Genomic DNA, 19996 nt, shown 5'->3' on the forward strand with positions numbered 1-19996 from the left:
GAATGACTCACTGAGGTCAGTGCCCTGTTCTCTTCTAGGGACACCCGGCAGCTTGAACATTTTCACTGGCTCAAACGTGCCTTTCAGAGGCTTACACTTTGGATAATAAATTCCAGGTAACAATTTTTACAAAACAGTAAAAACTATTTGGATGTGAGAGCTCAATTCGGTTGAGATTACAGCAAAATAAAGTTATTTTGGAGTTATTTTCAGTCTTCATGAGATTGTGAGAAAAATTGCAAAGTGGCTACATAAATGGTGTTCTCCTGTGGAATTGTCTTAAAACTCATGAATCAGGCAATGTTTCATAGACTCCAGGACCTGACTATATTATTTTTTAAATATATAGCATGAAAAGAATTTTCATTTGGCAGGCAAGAGAAAGGTAGAGACCCAGTGTGTATTCTGATGGGAAGTGGTTCTTCTCTGTAACCACAACGCTGAAACGTTCAGAAAGGGAAAGAGTCTTCTCTCTAGTTTATCATCATTTATTGGCCAGTAGATTATTTTGCTTACACTAATACGCAACAGTTTCTTAAATCCCAATATATTAGTTAGTTCCTCCACTTAAAAACTTTAATCGAGCTGTTTTTCAAAGGAGATGCAAATGTACTATGTACTAAGTGAAATGTACTAAAAATATTCTATATTATTTTAAGGGCAATTAAAAGTATCTTAACAGAAAACCCAGTGGTAGATTATATCAACCTTGGTCTTACCCTTTAATTTCAAGGCTTCTAATACCTTTGAATCAGCTGTTACATCACTCACTAGCTTGATTTCAATATTTTGTGAAGTCAGTTGGAGCAACTTTTCAAAAAGACGTTGACCCTGAAAAAAATATTCAGAGACAAAGAAAGTCAGAAAACCTAAATGTTTACCAATTTAGACAGGCAAAAATAAACTCATAAAAATCTATTCATTCAAATGTTAAAAAGGCAAGCATTTCAACAATTGGTATTCAGATTTACGAAATTCTTTCAAAAGAGTTTCTATCAATAGAGTAGTAGCATGAACACAGATTGTGGTTTTTTGAGGGTATTGTGCAATTAAACAATTATTGCAATAAGAATTCCATTGCTACAATGCAAATCCACCCTTTTCTGCTTTTTGGATCTGTAGTTATCTACACACAAAGAGGCAGCAAAGATTAAGCAGTTGTGGTTTGGCCCAAAGAGACCTAGATTCCAGCTGGTTTTCCAATTTGCAAGCTGTTTCTTAATCTCACTAATCTCCAGTTTCTTCCTCTGCAAAATGCAGATAATATTAATATTTACTTCAAAAGGTTTTTGTGAGATTAAAGAATAGTAAGTAAGCATTCTTTAAGTATTAGCTATTAAGAGGGAAATTATGGTTACTAATCAGTGATTTACCTGAATTCATGTTGTTTAAATGTATTTTAATGAATCAACTAATGTTCTACCTAAAAATAACTGAAGTGAAAAACAAAATCAAAACTAAAAGTTTTTCAGCCAGGCATGGTGGTTCATGCCTCTAATCCCAGCACTTTGGGAGGCCGAGGCAGGTGGATCACTTGAGGCCAAGAGTCTGAAAAACAGTCCAGCCTGGCCAACCTGGTGAAACCCTGTCTCCACTAAAAATACAAAAATTAGCTGGGCATGGTGATGTGCACTTGTAGTCCTAGCTACTCAGGAGGCTGAGGCAGGAGAATTGCTTGAACCTAGGAGGCAGAGGTTACAGTGAGCCAAGGTTGCACCAGAGCACTCCAGCCTGGGTGACAGAGCGAGACTACATCTCAACAAACAAAAACAAACAAACAAACAAATAAACAAAAGTTTTCCTTATAAGATTTTCAAAAGCATATAATTTTTAGAATAAGTTTTAATCTCAGGCAGACTGAATAACAGTAGGTCCACGGTCATTGCATTATCTCAGGTCACTGGATTGCACCATTATCCTATTTATCATCCTTTGTATGTTTTAATAGACTCCCGTCTGTCTCCTTATCATAAAAGGAAAATGGTCTACTTTTACTGATTTTTTAGATTTTTGCTGTTTGGTCACAAACTCAAATGCCTTCAGGAGCTAAACAGAGAATAAGGCTTTGGTCTTAATGGCCCCACAGCGGCAAGGTCTTACCTTACTCTGGTAAGAAGGGACTGTAGATAATGATACGGAATGGGTTTGGTGACTGGGAAGAGAGAATGGTAGAAATGTGGAGGCAGAGTGGTGATTCCTGCAATTCGGAGGCTCACACCTGTAATCCCAGCACTTTGGGAGGCAAAGGCGGGCAGAACACCTGAGGTCAGGAGTTTGAGACCAGCCTGGTCAACACGGGGAAACCCCGTCTCTACTAAAAATACAAAAATTAGCTGGGCGTGGTGGTGGGCGCCTGTAATCCCAGCTACTCTGGAGGCTGAGGCAGGAGAATTGCTGGAACCTGGGAGGTGGAGGTTACAGTGAGCTGAGATTGTATCACTGCACTCCAGCCTGGGTGACAGAGTGAGACTCAAAGAACAAAAAACAAGAAACAAAAAAGCAAAAAAACAAAAAAACAAGAAAAACAAAAAAACAAGAAAAAAACAGAAACAAAAAAACAAAACAAAAAACAAAAAAACAAGAAACAAAAAAACAAAAAACAAAATGAGTGAATGTAATTCAGAAAGCATTAGGAGGCCTTACTGCAGATCTCTGCATAGAGTAGGGTTTAATACCTTTGGAAATGATTACATTTTGAATGTCTTAACAAAAATTATTGTATGGGGAGATAACACACAGAAGATGAGAGATTTAATAGAAATTCTACCTCAAGCCTAAGTATAGAAGCTCTCCCCAAGCCCAGGATCATTACAGTGAGCACCATAATTAAAAATTGTAGGATTCCTCGGTGTAAGTAATCAGCACATACTAAAAGTAAAAATAAGCTTTATTTAATGACAAACAAAAAAACAAAAAAGAAACAAGAAACAAAAAAACAAAAAAACAAGAAAAAGAAAAAACAAAAAAACAAGAAAAAAACAAAACCAAAAAAAAAGAAAAAACAAAACAAAAATCAAAACAAAAAAAAAAAACAAGAAAAAAAACAAACCAGAGAAAAGAGGAAGGGAAGGGAAGATGAAGGGGAAGGGGAAGGGGAAGGGAAGGGAAGAAGGGGCTGAAGATCAAGACCCTGAAGCTTTGGGGTGTTAGGAGGAAGAAGCTGGTGTTCTCGTGCTGCGGCGACAGCTGACAGCAGGCGGGAGTATCTGGCACATCCAGCTGTGCTCTAGCCTGGAGTTGGCTGGCACAGCCATTGTTCCACAACCCCTGGGTGTTGGAGGACAGAGTGGAAGTTGCACTGTTGCACCTGTGCCATGCATGGAGGCTTCCATTTAGTTTAAGTAAGTGTAGAAATAAAAGTTGCTCAAAGTGGAGCTCATCAAAAGTGATTAAATTTCTCTATGCTCCAAAAGCCTGGAGGAAGCCTCACCACAAACCAGGTATTCTGGTGTGGTATGTTGAGTGCATCAGATGGTTATTAACTTATTTAAAAAAGAGGCAGAGGGTGAGCTTATCCTTGTAATCCCAGTGCTTTGGGAGGCCAAGGTGGAGGAATCACTTGAGCCCAGGAGTTCGAGACCAGCCTGGGAAATATCGGGAGACCTTGCCTCTACAAAAAGTTAAAAGAAAATAGCCAGGCATGATGGTGCACGTCTGTAGTCCCTGCTACTCAGGAGGATGAGGTTGTGCTTGAGCCTGGGAGTCTGAGGATGCAGTGAGCCATGATTGTGCCACTGCACTCCAGCCTGGGCAACACAGCTAGACCCCATCTCCAAAAAAAAAAAAAAAAAAAAAAAAAAAAAAAGAGGCAGGAGGGGAGAGGGAGGGTGAGAGAGAGAGACAGAGACAACTGCACAGACAGAGAAGGACAGGAAAGAAAAGCAAGCCGGTGCTGATTTGCTGATTTCAGTGTCTATGTAAATTTGAAATTTACTGTGTAGAGGTAGGGGCCTGGATGGTGAGAGGCTCAGGCACAAGATGTGAAGGAGAATTCATATCAAAGGGCTTTGTGGTTCTTGGATAGAGTTGACACCAACAATACTTCCTTGTCAGCTTTGGCACTCCTCCAAGGAGTCTGTTCTACCCTTACTCCATTGAAGGTTTGGTGATGTGTGCATGGCCCAGATTTCCAGAACCTAGACTCGTGTCATCACGTGTTCATGTAAGTCGTTTGCATTTTTTCCTTTCATACAAATAAATACTCTGTGTGTTCCGTAAGGCCCCATGGTCAGCGGGCTCGTAGTTTTTGGCCAATTCATTTATTTTTCCTGTTAGTTAACGGAATATATTTGGCACGGCTGAAACATTCAAGAGACCATCTAACTTATCTGTATTTCTGGCTCTGTGCCTTCAATTGATTTCCACTGTGTTATTTTTGTGGGACTTAAAAGACAACCAGAACTCTCACAGATGAATGAAAATAGAAATTCCAAAATCTACAGATACTGGCAGACTGTCATTAAATAAAGCTTATTTTTACTTTTAGTATGTGCTGATTATTTACACCAAGGAATCCTACAGTTTTTAATTATAGACTCACTGTAATGATCCTGGGCTTGGGGAGAGCTTCTATACTTAGGCTTGAGGTAGAATTTCTATTAAATCTCTCATCTTCTGTGTGTTATCTCCCCATACAATAATTTTTGTTAAGACATTCAAAATGTAATCATTTCCAAAGGTATTAAACCCTACTCTATGCAGAGATCTGCAGTAAGGCCTCCTAATGCTTTCTGAGTTACAGTCACTCATTTTTTTTTAAATTTAAATTTAAATTTTAATGTTTGAGACAGAGTCTCACTCTGTCACCCAGGCTGGGGTACAGTGATGTGATCTCGGCTCACTGCAATCTCCACCTCCTGGGTTCAAGTGATTCTCCTGCCTCAGTCTCCCATGTAGCTGGGACTACAGGCACCTGCCACCATGCCTGACTAATTTTTGTACTTTTAGTAGAGATAGGGTTTCACTATGTTGGCCAGGCTGGTCTTGAACTCCTGACTTCAGGTGATCTGCCCCTCCTTGGCCTCCCAAAGTTCTGGGGTTACAGGCGTGAGCCACTGTGCCCGGCCTCACTCATCTTTTTTTTTTTTTTTTAATAAGAAATAACAAAAGTGCCTTGGCTGTTAAACATCAGCAATATAAAACCTTGCCCTTGCTAGTAAAGAACATTAGCCAACATTTCAGACTTAGATAAATCATCTCAAAGACCATCAGTGTCTCAGGGACGCTGAGCTACTTTAGACCAATTTGTAAATGAAGTCTGTAAAAGCCTTATGATGTACAGTAGAGTCATATGCAGGAAGCTGTACCCCCAAAATAGAGATCCAGCTCAGCCCCTTTGTGACTTTAAGAGGATGCTTCATGTAGGAGACCCTTTCAATCCTGTAGGGGAGGAAATAAACCTGTTTATCTACCCTCCTAGGTTCAACGGCTGGGCCCAGGAATCAAACTGATGAAAAACTATCAAGAGAGAACCCACGTTTTAATTATGTACACACAAAGTTTTAATTACATGCATACAAGGGAATCCCGCAAAGAAACGAGACTCAAGGAGGTGGCCAGATGATTGAGGCTTAACTACTGTCTTAGGCTAAGCAAAGGAAAGTGACTTTGGGGCTTCCAGGTGGGGAAGGCAAGTTATAAGAAGGTGAGGAGAGGTATGGTAAATAAGGTTTGTTCTGCCATCCAGGTAAGAGCCTCTCAGGTGATGACAGCTGTCTCCAGCAGTCCCTCTCTTCCTTGTACATAGCCATCAGTTTTATGCAGTTAGAGAAAGGTAAAAAACACTCTTCCCGCACTGCTGGTTCTCAGCTCCCTACAGCTCAAGATAATCCATACGCTAAAGGGGTCTATTTTGGGATGGCGTCTTCTGGTCCCTTTCAATCCTGAAAGACTGGTGGGTCATAAATACTGCTTGCTTCTGTTGACCCAAAACAACTGGTAGAGAGGATGAAATGCCCAAATACAATGTGAAGGAAATAAGCAAAACCACCAAAGAGAAACCCAAAGTTATGTTAGAGAAACTTAATTCTGAGGCTTATGTAGACTCTACTGCTGGCTTTCATGCTTGTTTTAGCAGTCGAACTCTTAGTGCAAATAAAAAGGTAAGCGAAACATCTCCAATCCCTTCCTTCCCTCCAGGGCAGAATCCGCAGGGCTCCACAGAACACAGAGGGAAAAACCACTGAATTTCACTCCACATCATAATGAGAACCTTCAGGATACTGAGATTTCCTACAAACTGAGAAGGCTGTAGCTCCACTTAGATCAATAATCGGTCAATCTCTTCATCTTACAAATGAGGACACAGAGGTACAAGAAAGCTGAGTGATGTGCTGATGGCCACATGGCTTGCTAGTGGCAAAGTCAGACCTAGAACATGTATCTCTCCTTCCTGATGCAGCACAGTCCTCCCTGAATGATCATTTTTGTTATGTTAAAGTTAGAAACGGAAGGGGTATTCAGAAAGAAAGTTACTCCTCAGTCTCTCCCACTCTTTCCATTCCCAGCTACGGTCAAGTAGACAGACTCTCCCAAGCCAAGCAGTGCTGGGGCTGAGGGACACTCAATGACCAGCAGACTCAGGTTCTGGGGAGTCCAGAGGCCTGCAGAACAATTCTTAGCCCTATATGAGTGTTCCAGAGTTGTCTGTTCTCCAAGAGGTGGTGCAGGAGCCAAGGCCACCTCCCTAAACCTGAGGCTGGGTATATGAGGGAGAGGCCTTCTTTGGTTGCCCCAGTGGGGAACTAGTAAACCATTCAATGCTGTATCTCCAGTCTTTACCTTCCTTCACCTGAAGGATGGAAGCCACCAATAACCTGATAAAGTTAAATATCAACACATTTAAAGAGAACCAATAACAAGAAGGAAGATGCTTAACACAATGAGCACCTGGTGATCCAGGCTCCTGGAGAAGATGGAAGTTAGAACTGAAACACAGTATGTGCACTCAAGGATGGTCAAGTGTGTCTGGTACTAATACTCGACGATTGCAGAACTAATTTACAGGAGTAATTAAAGAACCATATGGCCGTTGTTGAAGCCTGAATTAGTGGCCTGAAGATCAAATGCAAGAAATATTTCAAAGTACACATGTGCATGTAACACACACATACACACGTAAACATAAGGAGAATCGGGGAAAAGGCTGATATATAAATAGAGGAGATATAACATGTGGCTCATAGGCATACTGGAAGAGGAAAAGAAGCAAAAAGATTAGGATTGCAAATAATACAAAATACAATCCAAGTTGAGGAGAGAACTAAATCTACAAGCTGAAAAGGTACCTGAAGGTGAAGGCAAATTTGATGTAGAAAGAAACATAGAGCCGTATTCCATAAAATTAATTAACATCGAGGAGAAAGACCAACTTTTCGCCAAAAAAGAGTTACCCGTCAAGGAAAATGGATCAGATAGACTGGCACAGATCTACCCAGCTGTAAGTACGTGGTCGTACAGCCTACTGAAGACAAAGGCTGAGGCCCAAGAATCCTTTACACACTCAAGAATGTTACCTGCCAGGGTGAAAGAAATATTTGCATATATATACAGACTTAGAGACTATCTTGCTTACTTAACCCATATGGGGAACATATCCATATTTAAAGAAAAACTGTAACCAAACAGTAAATGACACTGAACACCATAAAAGAAGATGAGGGGAGAATAAGTGGGGAACAGTATGATATGTATATGTGTTTCAAGCACTAAATGTGGGTTTTTGAGATGGAAGTCACACATTACAGGGGAAGGTCTACTGAGAATCAATTACATGCATTCTCAATGGGAGTGATATTACCCCAAAGGGACTGAAATAGTGTCACTCTTTTGATGACTAACACACAGATATACATAGAACACATGTACAATATATCTGTGATATTATAATACCATGGGAGGCAGCATTAAGAAAAAATGTATTAGAAGGCTCCTGAGGAAGATAATAATGAAAACCAGGTTGAGAAATGCTGATCTGTAATCAACAGGACAAACAATCTCAGTAAAAGACTACAAATGCAGGTGGGCTTCAAGGTATTAGATGGGAAAAAGTGGATCATTTTTATGAAATGACACCATTTATGGTGCTTTGACAGCTGTAAACTGAGATGTACCAAAAAGCACGGCAACTAAATATATAAAGCAAAAGTTAAAGAAAAGTTAATAGAAAGAAATAGTTAATAATATATAAAGCAATTAATACACTATCACAATGTAATACTTCAAAATATATTTCTCAAAATTGGGCAGATCTAATAGAAAACAAACGAGAACATATAAAAAGTATATATGATCAATAAACTTGATTATATGTGTACTTTTATATACTTCTCACTGTATATATCAAATCCCCTCAAAACAATTTTTGTTTGTGGCACATTTACAAAAATCTGTCTTGTAACTGCCATTAAGAAGCCTGAACACAAGTTATAAGGGAATATTCTATAGGCTTCATTCTCTGCTCACAGTCTAAGAAAATTAGTAACAAATCATTTACATGTTTTGTGAGTATAAAACAAATCTTACCTATTTGGAAATTTAAAACTCACTTTTAGATTATCCTTATACCAAAGAAGAAAAGTAAATGTACGCCTTCTCTAGAAAGCTATGAATAGGTAGGTACCTCATAGCAAAACCATGAAAGGAGGCAGTATCTGGTGTGGAAGAGAAATATATAACCATAAATATCTTCAGTATTATTTAAAAAATAACATAAAATCATATTCATCATATTAACATGGTAGAGGCATAAGAATGTATAAATGTAAAAGGAAATTAATAGATAATACAGGAATGGTATGCACAGGAATTTTTGTTTCTTGTCTAAGTTCTGGTATACATGTGCAGAATGTGCAGGTTTGTTACATGTGCCATGGTGGTTTGCTGCCTCTATCAACCCACCATCTAGGTTTTAAGGCCCACATGCACTAGGTGTTTGTCCTAATGCTCTCCTTCCCCTTGCCCCATCCCCTGACAGGCCCTGGTGTGTAACGTTCCCCCCCTCTGTCTCTCTGTGTCTAAGTGTTCTCATTGTTCCACTCCCACTTATGAATGAGAACATGCGGTGTTTGGTTTTCTGTTCCTGTATTAGTTTGCTAAGAGTGATGGCTTCTAGCTTCATCCATGTCTCTGCAAAGGACATGAACTCATTCTTTTTTATGGCTGCATAGTATTCCATGGTGTATATGTACCATATTTTCTTTATCTAGTCTATCATTGATGGGCATGTGGGTTAGTTCCAAGTCTTTGCTATTGTAAATAGAGGCACAAGATTTTTAGCAATGAAAAGATACTATTTTAGTTCAGTTTGAAAAAGTTAAAAAGGTTTAATCTGGTCCATATGAAGGGACCTCTATATTACAAATAAAAATGTGTTCCCAGTCAGAATTACTACACGCTAATGCTTTCAAAAAATTTAGGCAATTACATGTACTGTCTTGGAATGGGGGAACCTTAATCAGGCTTTTAGCAGGCTAAATAATGGCTCCCCAAAGATGGTGCTTCTGAATCTCTGGAACCTGTCAATGTTACCTTATGGTCTTTGCAGATATTATCAAATTAAGGATCTTATGATGGGGGATTATCCAGGATTATTCTGGATTATCTGGGGATAATCCTAAATACAATCACAAGTGTACTTATAAGAGATGGGCAAAAGGGGATTTGACATAACTAGAGGAGAAGGCATTGTGAAGATGGAGGAGGAAGATATTGGAAGATGCTGGAAGCCTTGAAGGCTGGAAGGTGTAGCAGCAAGCCAAGGAATGCCAGAAGCCACCAGAAGCTGGGAGAGACGAGGAATGCCAGCAGGCCCTGGAGCCGCTGGAGGGAGCATCACCCTCTGACGCCTTGGTTTTCATCCGGGGAAACTGATTTCAGACTTCCTACCTCCAGGACTGTAAAAAAATAAATTTCTGTTTCTTAAACCAAAAAGTCTATGGTAATTTGTTACAGTAGCCACAGAAAATGAATATTCAAGCTAGCTATATAAAAGTAATAAAAGAGAATACAGACATATAGAATTATAACATGTAGAGTTTGGATCTCATCTGGAAAACAATGAAGCATTTAACCCAGTGAAGGACACAGTCACATTTTTGCTTTCAATAAAGAACTCGGACTGCAAACTGGAGAATGATAGTTACAGGGGAAAACTAGAGACTGAAAGAGCAATGAGGTGGGTGAAATAGGGAAATGTCAATTGCGACGAAAAAAACTGGGAAGAGCTGGCTGTGCTGGCTCATGCCTGTAACCACAACCACTGGGTCAGTCCAGGCAGGTGGATCACTTGAGGCTAGGAGCTGGTGACCAGCCTGAGCAATATAACCAGACATATTTCTAAAAATATTTAAAACCATCAGCTGGGCATGGTGGCACAGACCTATAGTTCCAGCTATTTGAGAGGCTGAGGCAGGATTGCTTGAACCCAGGAGGTTGAAGTTGAAGGTGAGCTTATGATTGTGTCAGTGCTCTCCAGCCTGGGCAACAAAGCAAGACCTTGTCTCAAATTATATATATATATATACACACACACACACACACACACACACGTATATATATGTATATATATGAATATTTAAATAAATATTAACATTTAAAATTATATATAAATTATATATACATATTGTATATATTTGTATATATACATATTGTATATATTTGTATATATACATATTGTATATATTTGTATATATACATATTGTATATATTTGTATATATACATATTGTATATATTTGTATATATACATATTGTTTATATTTGTATATATACATATTGTTTATATTTGTATATATACATATTGTTTATATTTGTATATATACATATTGTTTATATTTGTATATATACATATTGTATATATTTGTATATATACATATTGTATATATTTGTATATATACATATTGTATATATTTGTATATATACATATTGTATATATTTGTATATATACATATTGTATATATTTGTATATATACATATTGTTTATATTTGTATATATACATATTGTTTATATTTGTATATATACATATTGTTTATATTTGTATATATACATATTGTTTATATTTGTATATATACATATTGTATATATTTTGTATATATACATATTGTATATATTTGTATATATACATATTGTATATATTTGTATATATACATATTGTATATATTTGTACATACTGAATTTTTAGTTTGTAGGACATAAAGTTTGCACAAAGTTTGCATATATATACAAATTATATATATATGAGTATATATATGAATATCTATAAATTGGAAGGAATCCAGGTAGTGCTTATGAGATAACACAGTGATGAACCTGCTGATGAGGCTTGGAGCTTACGAGAGAGAGGGGAATTGGAGTGGTGGCCAGAGTATGCATATAGCTCTAAGGATATGCCAGGAGAAATATGGAATTCCTTATCCCAAACCCAGAAGACAGTGGCCGCTTCATCTCTTCACAGATGTCCCAATGGATCAATCAGAGCTTTAGGAGTTCAGTGCCACAGACCCAGCACCTTGATTGACAGTACTCATTTTTTGGCAATGAGCCATAAGGAATATGCTTGAAACCAGCTGAGAGTATCTGGCATGGAGGCGTGCACGCTGCCCGTCCATTCACCATAACAGGCTCCAACTCATCAGAGGAATTAATGAGTCTGAACAGTTCATCACCAAGGCCTTGCTTAATGATGGTTATCTCAATTATGCACCTTGTGGGCATAAACATAGCCATCCCTGTCAGGGACAGATGAAGAAAGACGAACATGCTCATCATGCCAATCACGGGCCAGGAAGTAGCAAGAGATTAATATCAGAAGTAGGAGGTTGGTAACCAGGCCCTCGGCAGCTGGAATCCTACAGTAGCTGAAAATTACCTGTGGGGTTGCTCGAGCATCCACTCTGGCTGCAGAGGGGACAGACAACATTATCTCTGCACTGCCATTCAGCAGCGTCTAGAAGCGCGCAATAGCCACAGCCGGGTGTCACTCCTTTGCTCCAGAGGAAAGAGGGGGGAGCAAGGCAAGAAAGGAGCATCAGGATGTGCCAAACATCCCCAACGCTTCCACAATCACTTATTCCAAGTGGGAAGAGGACCCCATGCAGAATGGACAGAGAATTCCTTCGAAACCCCCCTGCAGAGTGATTCCAGCATCCCCAGGGAGGAGCCATGAGAACTTGCCACATGCTCCCTCGATATTCCATGGTCTTAACAAGGCAGCTCAGATACCCTATCTCTACATTTTGAGAACTGATCTTGAGCAAATGGACAATAAGAAAAAAAATGCACAGATATTTACTGCAGAAGCTCGTTCAGAAAAAGGGGGAAAAGGTAAATGCTTAAATGTCCGATAGAGGAAAAGAGTTATATTAACCTGGTAAATCTAGTACATTGTATGTTATGCAGCCAATGAAAATATGTTACCAGTGTTTCTAATAAAATGGAAAGGTGCTTATGTTGTAATGTTAACTTCAAAATTAAAATACAATTCTTTAGGCTGGGGGCAGTGGCTCACATCTGTAATCCCAGCACTTTGGGAGGTTGATGTGGAAGGATCACTTAAGGCCAGGAGATTGAGACCAGCCTGGCCAACATGGTGAAACCTCATCTCTACCGCAAATACAAAAATTAGCCAGGCGTGGTGGTGCACACCTGTAATCTCAGCTACTTGGCAGGCTGAAGCAGGAGAATTGCTTGCACCTGGGAGATGGAGGTTACAGTGAGCTGAGATCATGCCACTGCACTCCAGCCCGGGTGACAGAGTGAGGCCCTGTCTCAAAAACAAACAAACAAAGATATAATTCTTTCTATATAATATGAGCCTATATATACAAATTACGTATGAAATATCAAACTGTCAAAAACTTTTCTTGTTGGTGGCCATTTGGAGGATTTGGTTTCTCTCTAATTTCTCCATAGTTTCCAAATTTTTGATCGTGAGAGGTTATTACTAATGATAAAGGAAAAAATCTAACCTATTCGAGTGAAAGTACCAAAAAAACAAAAATGGTCATAGAAAAATAGGAAAAGCACAAATGAAGACACAGAGAAAAATTAAGCATACAAGCAAACAAACTCAGATAAGACAATCTTAAAGAAAGTAATTAATACAATTAGAAGGAATATCTTAGGTTCATGATTTACTCATGGCCATATGATTGGATTTAAAAGGAATCAGAGAGGTTAAACTCTTGCTAATGATAATGCTTATGAGTTTATATTAGAATAATGATTTCCCATAGAAATATGTTGGAAAGCAAGCAAGAACATAATCAGGATTACTCAACAGATGGGGAAATGGCAGCATGAAGCAGCAGCGGGAGCATACCAAGAAAAAATAGGACCAAAATCCACCAGAGCCTGTGAGCTCTGCTGCACAGTTCAAAGCAGAGATAATCCAACACGAGCCCATGTGCTGACAGCACCCCTCATTGTTGTTCTACTAGTCCGTGTTGTTATAAATGGTTTATTGTTTGTCTGTCTCCCTCACCACACTTTGAGCTCTATGGAGGTAGGGACGCTTGCTTATTTTATTTTCCATCCCCAGCAAACGGCACAGCACCTTGATAAATGTCTGTTCAATAAAGACACATTTAACATCATTCTGTCGCCACATTTAAAACGGGAGAATGCTAATGAACAAATAAGCATTTGCGGAGTGTTGATTTTGTGGAGCAGGGAGAAGAGGATACTTTGAAATAAAGGGACGCTCTTTCCATGAGGTTACTCTGTCTTTATGCTGACACTGTACCAGGAGTTCTACTGATATCATAGGTAGCCTGGAGATGGGAAGGCTGAAGGTAATCTACGGTTTCAAACCAAAAAGCAATCACTGAGCTCCATTCTGTTACTGGTGGTGTGCTGGATAACAACACCAGCAGGATCAATACGACACGGGTCCTAGAGTCCAGGACTATGCAGAATATTCAAGTACAAGCTGCTACTTATTTACATCACTATGGAGGGAACAATTGCAAATTTGAAACAGGCAAAATTAGGTTGACAAACTGGGGTAGGGACCAACCTGGCCCAATCTGGGAACCTATGAAAGTTGAACAATGTTTATTGGACCGGGATGGTTTAAAACAGTGATTCTCAATCCTGGCTGCCCGGTAAAATCCCCTCATTGTTTTTAAAAGTATTGAAGGCTGGGCCCCTCTCCAAATATTCTGACCTAACTGGTCTAGGATGGGCTTGGGCATAAGCATATTTTAAAATCTCCCCAGGCAACTCTGACCAGCGGCCACGGTTGAAAACCACTATATTGGGAGAGAAAAGTGGGAATCTACCTGAAAAATGTGTGTATTTTTCTCTTTTTTTTTTTTTTTTTTTTTGAGAGCGAGTCTTGCTCTGTCTCCAGGCTGTAGTGCAGTGGCGCAATCTCCACTCACTGCAGCCTCTGCCTCCCGGGTTCCAGTGATTCCCCTGCCTCAGCCTCCCAAGTACCTGGGACTACAGGCATGTGCCACCACACCCAGCTCATTTTTTGTTTTAGTAGAAATGGGGTTTCACCATGTTGGCCAGGATGGTCTTGATCTCCTGACCTCGTGTTCTACCCCGCTCGGCCTCCCAAAGTGCTGGGATTACAGGCGTGAGCCACTGTGCCCGGCCTCTCCTTTCTTCACCTAAACCCTAGAGAGCAATTTGAATTTGTATTCTGTGTAGAATTTTCTATCTGAACCTCTTTCCACATAAGCTGAAATCTTGACAGACAGTTGAATATTATTCTTGTTGTAAGATTACATAGTCAAGTGTCCACTAAATTTGAAAGTAAATGTCCTGCATCAGAACAACAAAAATGAAAACTACAACTATCTTTTATAAGCTGCATTATTTACTGTTTTACAAACATTATCTAATTGAATTCTCCAAGCAATCAAATGAGATAGGTGTTATTATTATACCCATTTTATAGAGGGGTATAAATTTATAAATCAGAATTGATTTTAATTAACAGATAACACTGAAGATCAGATGAGTTGTGACATTTGCTCAATGTGACCACAACTACTAAACTATTAGTCAATCAAATGCATTAATGACAAAGCCTATGATCTTTCCCCTATTGTACATGGATCCGGAATAACACTGCGAGTTTGCCTTTTCTATAAAACCAAGCGCTGAGAACTAAATATAAACAAAATAAGCAATTCTGAATAGAGCCAAATAACAACAGAGAATTTGTATGTATCCTGATTATGCTTTCATTAATTTATGCATGTTTTATTTTTCCCTATGTCCCCATTAAAAATAGACAAACTAGACTGTAGGAAGTTTGCATAATATAGTAGAAATGTGTGTAAGCCCTCAGGATCCACATCGAGACATAAATGAAATGTGTGTTTTCATGTTGCATCAGAATATCCTGCTTTCCCTGACTCCTTTACCCAACCTGCCACTTACCATAGGCTCAAATACTTTCAGTTATTTAAAGGATCCAGTCTCCACAAACTACGCCAATCATTTTCCAGGCAAAATGAAAACTAGGAAATGCTATGATGTTATTTTCCCGGGTTAACAATATCGTTAAGAAATTTTAATTGAATATTTCGTGTTCAGGCTACAGGAGTATTAGATAGTTTTATCAGGCTTTTACATGGGAGTGACATTGTCAAAAACAGGATTCTTCTGGGTTTCAGGCATAGCCCTGTGTTACAAAGTAGATGCTGACTGTTTGCATGATGAGTGAATAAAGAGTCTCCCTCAGAAGACTTGAAGAGGAAATGCAGACTTGCCTAGGACTGTAGGCAAGGGCGAGAAAGGACACATGGGTTTAGAGAGCCAGGGAAGATGGAGAATGGAAAAGATGGCGGAGACTGGGAGCAAGAGGTGCTGGAGGCACCGGGCCATAGAGGACTCCACTAGGCTGTGGGCTTCCTTAGGACAGGTAAGAGGCATTATGGGACAAAACGTGCAGTGGTTATAATAGAAAATGTAGTATCATTTACAAATGAATCATAAGGATGGCTATGAAACAAACATGACAAGAAAACGTTTTTTAAGTTTGATGAAACAAAAGCCCTTGTCCATTGGTTAAAGGGCATTGATCAGATCAGCCAGGAAGAATATTGCAGAAAAGGAATGAGTGGGCTACCAGGTAGCACCTGGAGACCTGAGTCACACATGGATACAGCTGCCTGAATCACAATGGCAGGGTCATATGCATGTTGCCAGGTCATATAGGTCTTCAATATAGAACAAAACATCAATCAACAAAAATTAGGAGGGACTGTAAGTTCAAGACCACACAATTTACTGTGTTTTCAAAATTCAAGACGTTACTTGTCCAGAGGGAGATACACACACACGTATGTATGTACATTATATAAATAATATATATATATATATCAGCAAATACAGACTGCAGTTGTGTTTTCTATTAAATGATAGTGTTCTAAGATCAAATATTTCACAATCTTACCATATAACTTCGCTAGATAGTGTTTGGTTATAAATTTCAGGACAAATGGAGGGTTAAAATAAAATGTATTCTTAAGCTTGCAGAATTCTTGAGAATGGGGCTTTTATGGATGGTGAGGGGGTGATCAGTCCTTCCAGATCTTTTCCAAACCTGAAGTGCCCCCTGCTTCTCCAAAGACAGAGTAGCTGCTTCTCAATGGGTGTGTCAACCAAGAACTGCATAAGTAGATGAGTGAGAGTAAGACCGTGTGCGTGTGTGTGTGCACGCACTTGAAGATTTATAATTAATAAATCAAATGAAAGTAAGAATTCCACATACAATGATAATTTGCCTAATCCTTTTTATCTACCCAGAGTCTCACATTTGCAGAAATTATAATCCCCTTCTAATTTTACATAGTAACCATCCCAATTTCTAGCACAGTGTAAGAGCCATAATAAGAACTTGCTAACAGAATAAACTTGAACCAGAGTTACAGTGTGTACACAAATACGTGAATGTGAATAACAATGTTCATGATCATAACAAACCCTTATATAGGCACTAAAATGGGCAAACACTGTTCTATACTCTTTACAGATATTAACTGATTTAATCTGCACAACAACCGATGAGGCAGGTCCTGTTATCACCCTGATTTTGCTGTTGAGGAAACTGAGGCATAGAGAGTTCATCCTCTTGCCCGAGGTTGCACGGCTAATAAGTAGGTCAAACAAAACAAAACAAAACAAAAACCGTAAGCTCCACTCCTGGCTCATTTCTGCAGTCTTGCTAAATCTGCTAACCACTGTGTAGAGGTAGGATCCAGGCTTGTACTTTCCAGAAAAAACCTCCTGGATCACTGAGCTCTTATGCTGGCTGCTTGCAATTTCATAAATACTGTTTGATTTTTAAAAATCATAATTTCTCGAAATCAAACAATTGTAATGTGTCATCAGTTGGCAGTCACAGCTCACTGGCAGACCAGTATCTAACTGATTTCACATAAACACATCTCTTTAAGATTCCACTGTTGCAGACCATTAATTATTTTACAGGTTCCTCTCAGTGAATTCAGAGTGTGAGTTTATTATTTTATTTTTACTTTTTTACCCAATGGATTAGGTAGCTCTACTAATGAGCCTTTGTCAGTTATATTTCTTGGCTGCTTCTGAACAGGTTTGATTTCATAAATTCCCATCATTTTGTCTCATAAATGAGCAATCAAGATGTCCCAGGAATTTCAACATTTTAGGGTGGCAACTCATCATCCAGACAGAAACAAAAACCTTTTACCTGACCATGTATTTTCCTAAAATTCTAAAATATAGTTATCACGAAACTCTAGACCTCAGCAGCCCTTAGCAGCTGTGATACAGAGTAAGGGCAGTGTCCAGTTTCCTTTAGCACAGAAGGAAACAAACACAAACAGATTAACTCCAGGTACGAGACAAGAAAAGCAAAGTGGGTTTTTCAGGGTAGAAATCCAAACAGCAAGCTTTTGGAAGTACAGATAAAAACACATTTTAAATCAACGTGTGTTTCCATGCGAATGAAAAATAAAAAAGCCCATATTCATCATTCCTGTTAGTAACAACCATCACACTCGCTCTTACAAAATTGCTACTCATCCAGAGCCCAGACCAATAAAATGTGCGCGAAATAAAAAAGCACATATTCATCATTCCTGTTAGTAACAATCATCACCCTCACTCTTACAAAATTGCTACTCATCCAGAGACTAGACCAATAAAACGTGCCTGTTTGCTGCTGAGCTGCTCTGCCTGCCATTGGCTACATGGTTTCTTGGTGCATTTTCCTATTGCTACATGATAAAAAACAGCTGGGCTGCTTTTTTGCTTATAGTTCCCGTTAATGTATGTGCCATCTATGGTTCCATTTAGGACTTTTCCGGCTCTGTTGGTTTAAAATCAAATGTCACATTTGACTATTGTCCCCCAAATAAAAAATACTCTCTTTAAAAAATTAATGAAAAAGAAGCTGTGAATCTGACACAATTTTTTTTATCACACATATTTGTGAAGGATAGTGTTCGGCACCAGAATATTTTAAAGAAAATTTAAATTTGGCTCACTTGAGTAATCAGGGTGTGAACGATTTTTTTCCTAGCATGTTTTTGCACGCAATACACCAATGAGAGACCATCTCCTGATGTTTATAGGGTCTTGGTGAAAATAAAAGGGTACACACAAGTCCAAAGACTGGTTGCCCGAAGTTTGAAATGTTAGGTAGTCTTGAATTTCCTTTTCCATTTGAAAGATAAAATCAGGTAAAAATTTAAGTTAAAGTAGCTTCCAGTTAGTGCCTTCTTTTTTTAGGCACTGAAGTTTTAGGGTAAAACTTGGTGATTTTATCTGCAAAGAATAGGATACAGGGGTCCTTGAACTGCACCCAAAGAGAAGGAGTTGGCAGCGAGTACCTGTTTCCTTTCTCCATTTTTCATCACTTCACAATTTTTCCCCTACCTGCCCAGTGACAGGGGGAAAAGGAGGGGAATAGACTCCAAAAACAATCTTTTCCTTTTTTTTTTTTTTGACACAGAGTCCCACTCTGTCCCCTAAGCTGGAGTGCAGTGGCTCGATCTCAACTCACTGCAGCCTCCGCTTCCTGGGTTCCGGCAATTCTCCTGCCTCAGCCTCCTGGGTAGCTGGGATTACAGGCATGTGCCACCACACCCAGCTAATTTTTGTATTTTTAGTAGAGACAGGGTTTTACCATGTTTGCCAGGCTGGTCTCAAACTCCTGACCTCAGGTGATCTGCCCGCCTCGGCCTCCCAAAGTGCTGGGATTACAGGCTACCACACCTGGCCCTCTAAAATTAATCTTTAAGTGCCCAAGAAATGTGGTCTTCAGATAAGTTCCCCCGGACCTTTTAATGCTAACCTGTTGTGCATACCGCTCTAGGCTAGGTTGAGAGAGGTGAATAGGGGCAAGGTGAAAGGCAGCCAGTCAGGCAACAAAACACCCTGAATTTTGCATGCTTGCTCTTTAAGACCATGGTCCATGCCTGGCTCTTGGCCAGTGGAGACCAAAGGCATGGCATTCTGCAGAAACAGTCACTTGGCCGCCAACAAACTAGAGGAAGAAGAGAAATTCCACTACCGCATTGAAGTGAGAACCCTCCAAACATTATTGCTTCCCCACAGGACGTGGCCAGGGACAGGCAGGTGTAGGGAGAACTGCAAGATCAGTCTCAGAACACCTTTAATCCATTCAATTCCCAAAGCAGATAAAGCCCCTCTATCCTTCATGTTTACAAAGGCAGATCTCCCCCTTGTAAAGAGGCAAAGCACAATCAGGCTCAAAACTGCAGAAAACCAACTGGTTTTACATTGTACAGAAGTCTAGTGCTATTAGGGAGATGAAAGGCAGCTAAGAGGTCTCTCTTTGGCAGGAGCATATGACTCTACCAGAAGACATTCTAAACTAGGTCACTTCCTAGAAGCTCGCCTGTGAGTTCAACGATAGTTAGGTCATAGGCAGTAAGTTGAAAACTTCCATTTGTTGGCAGCAGGCCAGTTGTTAGAGAGTGACTTGAACTAAGCTTCTAAGTGTTATCATCTTTCTACATCAATAACATCTAACA

The 19996-nt window shown here is 39.4% G+C and overlaps 1 protein-coding gene across 6 annotated transcripts in view; it reads right to left on the reverse strand.

The window, feature by feature from the left end:
* Positions 1–19996, reverse strand: part of PLD5 (phospholipase D family member 5) — a 422686-nt gene that overhangs the window by 180682 nt on the left and 222008 nt on the right. For 5 of the 6 annotated variants that reach the window (XM_050771115.1, XM_050771125.1, XM_050771134.1 and 2 more), the window contains one exon: positions 720–831. In XM_050771115.1, the coding sequence (XP_050627072.1) occupies positions 720–831 (112 nt within the window). Of the gene's footprint in view, positions 1–719; positions 832–19996 lie in introns of those variants that run through there. The other variant, XM_050771162.1, reaches the window with a different exon arrangement.

The sequence above is a fragment of the Macaca thibetana genome, chromosome 1, assembly GCF_024542745.1.
Source record: "Macaca thibetana thibetana isolate TM-01 chromosome 1, ASM2454274v1, whole genome shotgun sequence".
NCBI lineage: Eukaryota > Metazoa > Chordata > Mammalia > Primates > Cercopithecidae > Macaca > Macaca thibetana.